Source organism: Hypomesus transpacificus, chromosome 13 (genome assembly GCF_021917145.1).
Source record: "Hypomesus transpacificus isolate Combined female chromosome 13, fHypTra1, whole genome shotgun sequence".
NCBI lineage: Eukaryota > Metazoa > Chordata > Actinopteri > Osmeriformes > Osmeridae > Hypomesus > Hypomesus transpacificus.
Genome location: NC_061072.1, coordinates 9,229,087 through 9,239,322, shown reverse-complemented (window position 1 = coordinate 9,239,322; position 10,236 = coordinate 9,229,087). Strand labels below are relative to the sequence as shown.

Here is a 10,236-nt window from a genome sequence, read left to right as displayed (position 1 = left end):
ACCGCTGCCTCATCCCACTGCTGCCTCATCCCACTGCTGCCTCATCCCACCCCTGCCTCATCCTACTGCTGCCTCATCCCACCGCTGCCTCATCCTACTGCTGCCTCATCCCACCGCTGCCTCATCCTATTGCTGCCTCATCCCACTGCTGCCTCATCCCACCGCTGCCTCATCCCACCGCTGCCTCATCCTACTGCTGCCTCATCCCACTGCTGCCTCATCCCACCGCTGCCTCATCCTACTGCTGCCTCATCCCACCGCTGCCTCATCCCACCGCTCCAGCCCGTCTCACTAACGTGTCCTGGAAATGGGAGGGTTTGGATAATATCGTCTCCTTTGTCAGGACTTTGTAAGCTGGGGACAAAGAGGACAAGAACTCCCCCAAACAAACCTTTTTCATTAGAGCAGCAAACACTTCATCCTTCAGCTATGTAGGGTCCTACTGGTGTGTGACTGCCGACCACTGTCCCACAGGGAAGAGCCCAAACCCTCGGCTGGCTTCAGCCGGACACTGAGCCGGCCTAATTAAAGGGCACTTAAGCCCCACAATGAGCGTTGGTGCAGGTCTGTGGGGGTGGAGGTCGCTGAGTGGAGGGGCAGTATTCATGGCACTCGTAAATAAGGAGGGTCCAGGACAGAGGGAGAGAGAGAGAGACAGAGAGAGAGAGAGAGAGAGAGAGAGAGAGAGAGAGAGAGAGAGAGAGGAGGAGAGGGTTATGTGCCAGAGACTTTGTTCACACAAGATGAAGAGTCAACAGCCTCCCCCTCAGCCTCCCCCCAGCCTCCCCCTCAGCCTCACCCCAGCCACCCCCTCAGCCTCACCCCAGCCCCCCCCTCAGCCTCCCCCCCAGCCTTTCCCAACATCCCCCCCAGCCCCCCCCTCAGCCTTTCCCCCAGCCTCCCCCTCAGCGACCCCCCCAGCCTCCCCCTCAGCCACCTCCTCAGCCTCCCTCCCAGCCTCCCCCTCAGCCACCCCCCCTAATAACCAGCTACTTCGGAGGGCCCTGCTAACACAATGCCATCCCACTCCCCTCCTCTCGCTCTCAATCACCGTTGGGACAATAAGGGAGCCCCTCAATGCCCCCTCGACTCCCTCCCCCCCCTCGCCCAATCCCCCAGTCCCCCCAAAACAGACACTTCTTTTATTGAAATTCTTTGGTGTTCTAATCCCCAGCTTCCTCCAGGGGCAATAATGGACTCCCTGAGACAGCCTCTTCCAGCCAGGCCATCACTCGCCTCAGCCTGCCGGGGTCAGCGGTGGTGCCGCTCTGGTCAGAGGCACAGACGCTCTGGTCAGTGGCACAGACGGTCTAGTCAGAGGCACAGACGCTCTGGTCAGAGGCACAGACGCTCTGGTCAGTGGCACAGACGGTCTAGTCAGAGGCACAGACGGTCTGGTCAGAGGCACAGACGGTCTGGTCAGAGGCACAGACGCTCTGGTCAGAGGCACAGACGGTCTGGTCAGAGGCACAGACACTCTGGTCAGAGACACAGACGCTCTGGTTAGAGGCACAGACGCTCTGGTCAGAGGCACAGACGGTCTGGTCAGTAGCACAGACGGTCTGGTCAGAGCCACAGACGGTCTGGTCAGAGACACAGACGGTCTGGTCAGAGGCACAGACGGTCTGGTCAGAGGCACAGACGCTCTGGTCAGAGGCACAGACGGTCTGGTCAGCAGTACAGACGCTCTGGTCAGAGGCACAGACGCTCTGGTCAGAGGCACAGACGCTCTGGTCAGAGGCACAGACGGTCTGGTCAGAGGCACAGACGCTCTGGTCAATTGAAACTCAATTGAAACTTCAAACTGCACGTATGTTTGTTTGTTACTTCAAACCCTACCTAACCCCATGTAAACCAATATCCCTTGTATGTGGTTTAAGGTTACAAACAATAGTGAAATACTGAATCGGTAATTCCCCTGGATATTGTGATGTGTCCTGTGATGTGAGTGTTGATCATTGGAAAGTCTTGTTTTTGTACCATGGATGGGAATGAATCAGAGGACAATGTATTGTAACTACAGTATCTAAACCTTTGACACAAATGTAGCCTTACCAAGTGGCTGTCATTGCAGGTGTACATTAATACTGTCTGCAGATTCCCTGAGGGTTAGGACCAGTAGGGTTATGTGTATAGGGTGACATCTACTGGTTACACAGGGTTCTCAACACTAACTCTATGGAAGAGACTGGATCGTGTCATTTCAGTATGACAGCAGTATTGTATAACATAACATTTGCTATCTTGACCCTTACCTCATTCTTACGTCTATGAATCATACTAGTGTACTATACAGTAAGTACCATAACTTTAATAATTAAAGGTACAATAGGTAAGGTTTTTTCAGTAATGTGGAGCCGCGACTCCTCCAATCACTGATCGTCTGCAGTCATTTGGCATTTGGCAGTGTGGGACACAACATCATTTTTCCTTGAATGTTTAATAGTGCAATCTATTGCTAAGGAACAAGAGGCTCATGTGACAAAATGCCCCAAAGCAAGAGAAAAACAATGGTGCGAGAGCAGAGTAAAAGCTTGAAAAGTATGGTGTCATTAAAAGCTTTTATTACAGCACGAGTCCTATTAACAGAATCATGTTACGTTTGAAAGATAGAAGCAAGGGGCCTTAGGTCATTACAGCAACTGTGTTGAAATGTAGAATATCAACAACAATGTGATAATAGTAAGAGAAGTATGCAAGATATTGAAGCTTCAGTTCTATCACTGTCATAGACAGAGAAGGGAACTTGAGTAGATTTTTCTGGTATCAGTACTTTACTTTTCACTATTTATTTTTCGGACAACTTTTTACTTTCACTCCTTAATTTTTTTACACTAATATCTGTACTTTCTACTTCTTACACTTTAAAACCAGGCTCGTTAGTTTTAAACTTTATTTGGTGGCATGTTCATGGTCAATGGAGCAAGGCAGAAGGCAACTAGAAGAATGGCTAATGCGCTGGATGAGGCAGTTAGCTATTTCGACATAACTGAGAGTAGAGACATTCCTGATCACCCATGGTCATGTGTGAGGGAGATGTTTGAAATTGTTGGTGTCAAAAAGGATTCCTGGTGAATGCACTACTGTCTATATATAGTGTATTTTGTATTAATGTATTAATATCATGTGAGGTCCAGTTACCAGCGCAACACTAAAACATGTTGTAGTAATGGCAACTTTTTACAAGGGTATATGCCATATTTTTGTACTTTAACTTGAGTGAAAAAATGTGTAGTCAGCACTTAAACTTTTACCCGAGTCTTTTTAAACAGTATCTGTACAGGGTATCTGTACTTCTACTTGAGTGAAGAATGTGTTCTTTTGCCATCTCTGCACTGTTGTTACACTGTTATCACACTGAGGTCACACTGTTATTGTGTTATTACACTGTGATTACACTGTTCTTACATTGTTATTATGTTGTTATTACACTGTTGTAATAATTAATATTATGATATGGACATATTCTTCCAAGTTAATACTGTAATGGAGATATCATCCCATTAATTCATCTCTATGAGTTTGTTTCAGAAATATTCACTTTGAGAATGCTGTCGTAACTATGACTTATGTAGTGGTGTGCATAATTGTTTAAAGATTAAATCATTTTATTGTATCCTACTGTCTACCCACAGTAGGCACTTTCGCCCATTGGTTGGATTCAGTATTACACACTGAGGTATTTAGTTTTGTTTCAAGAGCCAGCTATGATCTCAGAGCACATTGTTTTGTACTGTCATGGGGGGATAGATCTAGGTTTACACTGCTAACACTGCTGTAGCACCCAAGGCTACTACCATGAGAGAATGGCTTGTCAGATGGCCAAAGCTGTTAAATACCACTCACCACAGTGGTACCCCGAGTCTGTGGGTGTCAGGTAACCGTGGAGATGTATGAAACTGAGCTGGCCCTCTCTGCCTGAAGGAAGAGACGGCCCTGAATTTGTGTTTGGACTTATCATGTGATCTAGAACATGACACTCTTGATGTTCTTTGATTTTGAATCTTCAGAATCAACCTTGTCAGTCATCTTCGCAGCCGAGAGCAGAAGCTTCACTTTCCCTTGGCCCGGAGGAAGGGCCTCCTTTTGTGAAATAACATCAAATGATCGGAGTGTGATGTCACACCTCTCTGGAGCAAAGTAGGTCACGAAGTTGTTTGGTCTGAAGTTACTTGTTGAAAATGTAATTTGCGGTATTTAAATATCACAGGTTTGCATTCATAATGTTGCGTAATTTAAAGGAAATTAAATCTGGCTAAACGTAATTCCAGCACAATTCACATTTGTGCTACTCTTCTTTTACCTAACACTTCTTTCGTAAAATATCTCTTCTCAAATATAAAGGCGCGTTCATTACTCAAGTTCAGTTATGGTTGACACTTGTATTTACTTGTGTAGCGCCATAGATCCTGCTCATGCCCTCTTCAACTCTCCTCCCTCCCTTGCTATGACGTTTTAAGGGGGCGTTTCATCGAGTTTCAAACGCATTGAACAAGGATTCGCCAAGGATACCCATGTGAGTGCACACGACCAATCAGAGGTAAAGACGGTGAATAAAAAATTATCCTGAAATGTGGGGGTCTGAAAATGATGACGTTTTTGTCATGAACTGTGCTGTGTTGTCACCAGCTGTTCCCAAGACGAACGAAAAGTCGATTGGAGTGGAATAGCGTCATTTGAATGCCTGTCTTCTAAACAGACGAATTTGGTAAGTATTTCATGGCTGACGAAGAGCAGTTATCTAAATGAATGAATGTTGTGAAAGTAGCAATCTGCTAGACTAGACGATTGCATCGATACAAGGAAAACAGTGATAACGGACTAGTGTAGCTAGAGAAGGTCAGAGTTGAAGCCTTCCTATCATGTAAGTCTTAATGTATTTACCAGCCTATTTATTGACTCAATCGTGCATCATCAAAACATGCATGATATCTGTTTGATTCGAAGCTAACAATTGTTATATCGAAAACTAGCCTACTTCATATCTTATTTTCACTTTGCCATGGTAACTTGGTCGTGACTCTCCATATTGCTTTTGGAGTGTAATTTTATGCAGGCCTACATATTTTAATCAAACAATCTTATCGAACATTTTATAGCGCCAAACCCTTTACTGCATGCTTACTGCAGTGTCTGTCCCATTTTGATCGTATGTAAGAGTACACATTGCAGCATGTCTTGTTCAATAAAATGAAACACTTAAAAGTATTCAGCGGGACTTTCTATAATTACTAATTGTACGTTGCTTTAGTTTGCTATATTATCAAAATGTAAATGTGATGTGAAACGTCCCTTCTTGTCTTTAAAAACTGGAAAAGTATTTAGAATTGTTTTGGTAGACTGCATTATGTTGAGTTGACCCTGTCTTCACACCCCCTATCTTTTATGGCTAACGTTATTAGAACAGGAATTCTCATTGGCCAGAGCTCCGGTGGAGAGGCGGGGCAAGTTGGCATCATGAATGTGGGCACGGCACACAGCGAGGTGAACCCCAACACACGGGTGATGAACAGCAGGGGCATCTGGCTCTCCTACATCTTGGGTATCGGCTTGCTGCACGTCATCCTGCTCAGCATCCCCTTCGCTAGCGTGCCCATGGTGTGGACGCTCACCAACCTCTTACACAATCTGGTGAGTGGCCCCCTAGTAGCCCCTACCAGACACCCATGCCAATGTAGCCGGTGTGTGGTGAAACTCACTCCTCAAGTATGTAACAGGCCACCCGCGTCAACGAATTGCTAGCTTTTCGTTAGCGTAGTTGGTAGTGGTGGCGCTTGGGAAGTCAGAGGTGGTGAGTTCGACTCCTGGTTGGAACGGACAGTGCCTCTGATGGAACTTGCCAGACCACGTCTGTTACACCACTGCACTGACCCACCGGCCACACCAGAAGGTGGAGACATCCCCTGGTCAGTATGACGGTGGTAGACTGTTCTACACAGAATGAGGACAAAGTATTGAGTGAATGACTTTGGCAGATGGGAAACTGTCTTTCTACACATCCTCTTATTGTTGAGTAGACGACATGAGACATTAATAGCAGGAGGCTGAATTGTGCGAGATTCGACCCTTTTAATGGTGACTGCACGTTGCATTGAAAGTCCAGCATCTACTGATGTCGCAGTATAGAACAAGATTGTCTTACAGGCTATCCTTTTCCAGACCACGCCATCCAGACTCTGTTCCAAGTGTAGCTTTGAGTCTTTCACGTATGTGGGCTGTGTGTGGGTGGGTGTGTTTGTTTGCAGTGCATGTACCTCCTGCTGCACACTGTGAAAGGAACCCCGTTTGAGACTCCGGATCAGGGCAAAGCTCGTCTCCTCACTCACTGGGAGCAGATGGACTATGGACTGCAGTTCACAGCCTCACGCAAGTTCCTCACCATCATCCCTATTGTCCTGTGAGTATCTGAGACTTTGAAAGCTGGTACATTGTCTTTTATTTTCCACAGGGGAGTAGATACAGGAAGAATTGCCAAGTTGGGTCTGTTGTCAAATGCAACCTTCCTTCCTCTCTGCCTTGGAGAAATCACTGATCTCTCTTGACTGTCTTGTTGACAGCCAAGGCAAGACAACCATGTTTTTCCCTCATTAGGTTGATTTTGACATTACCTCGCAGAGGGAAGGAAGGAGGGTTTGGCAAGGATTCAAAAAGGAAGTGACATCACCAGCTTTGTATTTGGGAAAGATGGTGGTGTATAAACAAGATGCCATAGTTCCCCTTTCCGATGCTTATGCTCGTACTGATGGAATTATAACATGGTTAACCCTCATTATGGCAATTATTTTCTGTTGTTATTGACTTCTGTGTTGGCTTCTCTTCCTGCTGCTAGCATGTGTGTTGCCTGGGCTCCTGTAGTGAGGGATGCCAGGAGAAGTTTCTATTTAGAACCACCTACAACTGATGTTGTGTTACTCAGTCTATGAGCCCTAATGGATTTGTTGACATCAGACATCAAGTGGACAAACATATTGCATGACAGTTTCTTTTTCGAAACGTTTAAAACGAGATTTGAGTTTTTACAGATAGAGATGAACTCATATTATGCAGCCAATTTCACAATTAGTTAGCAATCACAGTCTTCATGTTATGAAATGTAAATTTCCACTCCTGGTACATTTTTTATTTTGTAATCAAGCTTGCTTCATAGCAACTGGTCATTGTCACTCTGCTTGTCTTTCTCTAACCCACCCTCTCCCTCTACTTCTCTCTTTCTCCCTCCCCTTCCAGATACATCCTCACCAGCTTCTACACCAAATACGACCGGGTCCACTTCGTGGTCAACACCGTGTCCCTCCTCACTGTGCTTATCCCCAAACTCCCCCAGCTTCACGGCGTCCGCATCTTCGGCATCAATAAGTATTAACGGGGCGCAGAAGGACGTCCCGTTCCTCCCGAGTCCCCGCAGACTAGGGCCACAGAGCGCCGCCACGCCCCTGCCTTGGCTTGGAGCCTGTTTGGATCTTGCTGCTCTGGGTCTCCAGGCTGCTAAGCAGGCCTCCAGATGAAGACCACCGGGGATAGAGGGGATAGCATATACAGGAAACAGACAGAATACACTCTGGACAATTGCTGGGCTGGCTTCCCACAATGTAGCTCCCTAAGCACACGTTGCCGTGGCGGTGTATTTGTACTTCTTCGTTCTCCAGGAACATTGAAAAAGAAGCCTCCAGAAATAAGAAGTGTTAGATTTTTTTGAATTTTTTTTTTTTTTGGGGGGGGGGGGGGGGGGGGGGGGGGATCAACCCAGTAGAGGAGAGAATAATAGAGCTATTTAGTCAGAATGTAAGATGGAACCAACGCATTTAAACTCACATAGTCAATCTTCTGTTACGTCTTCCCCCAGCTGGAGCTTGGTTCGCCCTGTCATCCTGCCTCAGCCAGGTCAGATGAAAGCAGACACACAGTAGCCAGACAGGAGGACAGCCTTTGACAGCTGTGAACCGTCACAGTGCATCAGTGAGGCTCAACAGGCCCCACAGCTTATGTTCAATTGTATATTTAGCTCCAACCAGTCAACGTCTAAGCATGGGAAGTTATAAGAATGCTTGTTTTTATATGGCCGCTTCCATATTTAGATCTCCTTGTCCCATATTTTGTGCCAGAGCAAACTTCCTGTTCTAAGCCAAGGCAGTAATCTAGTGAGTAGGCATGCTCAGTCCCTTCAAGCTCATTCCATCAGCGGCTCTCAGTTACTATATTTGCATTATAGTTTGTTTCCCCAAGGCTAGTGATGCATAGATAGTGTTAAGCAGCATGTTGAATAACCATATTTTAGAATATTAGCAAATAATGGATTAGTATGGGTTTTATGAATACCTAGGTTATCATTTCTGTTTGAAATCAAGTATTTGAAAGATCTACTGTTTTATCAGTCACTGGGTACAGTAGAAGTCAGGTTTTGAACAGAAAGGCCAATTTGTCACAAAGAACGCTTGCTTTTCACCAGGGGGGCCTGCTTACCACACAGTGACCATGCGTTGTAGCCATCATGACTCAAGACAGGAAACCTAAAAGTGATGGTGGGTTTGTGTCTGTGTTTGTGTCACACAAAGCTTTTCTTAGCGCTGTCAGAATTGTTAGCTTCAAAGGGAAATAAAAGTTTGTGTGCGAATGCTTTCGACACAGCCTACCTTGAGTAGTAAAAGAAGAATGAATACTTCATGTAAAAGGTTCAAAGAAAACAATGTTTCTCAAGACTTTGCCTTAGCAAGCCTTTAATCGTTAGTTTAAATGACCAATTATTTACGACCTTAACACGTGAATGATGTATTATAAGTGAGAAAGTAAGTCCATTGTCCAGTTGTAATGTAGGCAGTGCTGAACAGTACCAAGGTGGAACCTGAGAAATAAGACTCTTAGAATGTTCGATTTGAGGGGAAAAAAGGGCATGATAAACCAAAGGGCCATTTCAGAGTCTCCAGCATCGTGCATGTTTTTGAAGGAATATGTACCTTTTGTACATAGCTTTTGAGAATTAACTAAATCAAAGGTAAATATTAGTTTAATCGTGGTATCAAAGAAAAGCTACAATGTCACTTTTTACTACATAAATAAGTAGTAACAAAGGAAAAACTGTATTTTCTCCTGAGTGAGTTTATATTAATGTTGCCACAGAACATGTCCTGACAAGTAGTGGGTGTAGTAAGCCTTTGTTTACAGCAAGGTTCATGTGATAGACCTGAAACTGATTCCAAAACAGCTTCAAGCTATCTAAGCTGGTTCCATCTGAAGTCAACTTTAGTAGACAATATCAACAGTTATACTTTTTTTTGGTTGGAAGTATAGTATACAGTGCAGTGAACACAGTTTGGGAATACTTTGAACTTGACAGTTTCTAGAAGTCATGGTGACAAAGCTACAGCACAGCTCTCTGCAAGTTGTAACTGGTTGTAACTGGTTGTAACTGGGTGTAACTGGACCTATTTGGTAATCTCCTGAATCAGACTGATCTATGAGGCGTTAACAGCATTCACTTTTTCAATCTGCCACTATCAGTATTAGGCTAAGTATCATGTTTACTTATTTAAGATCTTGTTTAATCCTATTTTCTTATAGCACTTCTCAAGCTTATATATTCAACATTAAATGTTTGTTTTAAATACAGTACCACAGGGTACTTTCATTATGTAAGCTAGCTTCAATTGCTGCAATGTGAAAGATTACTTGATTCCTTTACATATTAACCAGCCTTACAGGAAAACGAGGATCTTTGATCTCAGAGGCCCTCACGTGATCTTCCACCCTGGCTTGACACCCAACGAGGCCTACACATCTATGTGCTATAATCTGGTCTTTATTTTGGCATTATAACCTGAAACCAACTGGCATTTGAAGGCATGTTACCCAAAGCCTGCTTGTTAAACATTGATTGGGTGAGAGTGGTGTTGATAGGAGTGAGGTATCACGTATCCTCATCCACTCAGGGGTACTGAACACACAGAGCTGCCATGTAGAGCAGGGGGCAGAGCAGGGGTTACTCTTCACCGGAGGGAAGTGCACTTCTCTGAAGGGCAGCCGAGTTGTACGTTACTATACATGTGATGCATATGATTTTGAATTGGACCTTTTGCTCAACTAGATTTGAGAACAGTGTTGTTTAATGCATTTGAATGATTTACAGTAAAGTATATGGTACTGGCCTACAAATGTAAGGGTCTTATAATTCATTGTATATTTACTTATTCCACTTACTCATTACATACATTGGTGTAGTGTAATGGAAAAAAAATAGAAATT

The 10,236-nt window shown here is 44.6% G+C and overlaps 1 protein-coding gene across 2 annotated transcripts; it reads left to right on the top strand.

The window, feature by feature from the left end:
* Positions 1 to 4,038: 4,038 nt before the first annotated feature.
* On the top strand, positions 4,039 to 10,151 carry ormdl3 (ORMDL sphingolipid biosynthesis regulator 3). Of its 2 annotated transcripts, XM_047032385.1 has the most exons (6): positions 4,039 to 4,140; positions 4,461 to 4,540; positions 4,630 to 4,708; positions 5,403 to 5,631; positions 6,246 to 6,397; positions 7,228 to 10,151. In XM_047032385.1, exons 4-6 carry the CDS (start codon positions 5,458 to 5,460, stop codon positions 7,361 to 7,363), a joined length of 462 nt encoding a protein of 153 aa, XP_046888341.1. In that variant the 5' UTR covers positions 4,039 to 4,140; positions 4,461 to 4,540; positions 4,630 to 4,708; positions 5,403 to 5,457; the 3' UTR covers positions 7,364 to 10,151. The 2 variants fall into 2 exon arrangements, with proteins under 2 accessions (XP_046888341.1, XP_046888340.1); XM_047032384.1 differs by lacking the exons at positions 4,039 to 4,140; positions 4,461 to 4,540 and having other exon boundaries at positions 4,582 to 4,708.
* The last annotated feature ends 85 nt before the right edge of the window (positions 10,152 to 10,236 follow it).

Excerpts from the sequence above, each read along its gene's own strand:
- ormdl3 (XM_047032385.1), top strand. The coding sequence starts at position 5,458 with ATGAATGTGGGCACGGCACACAGCGAGGTGAACCCCAACACACGGGTG. Across the intron at positions 5,632-6,245 it reads CCAACCTCTTACACAATCTG|TGCATGTACCTCCTGCTGCA; the intron begins GTGAGTGGCCCC and ends GTTTGTTTGCAG. Across the intron at positions 6,398-7,227 it reads ACCATCATCCCTATTGTCCT|ATACATCCTCACCAGCTTCT; the intron begins GTGAGTATCTGA and ends CTCCCCTTCCAG.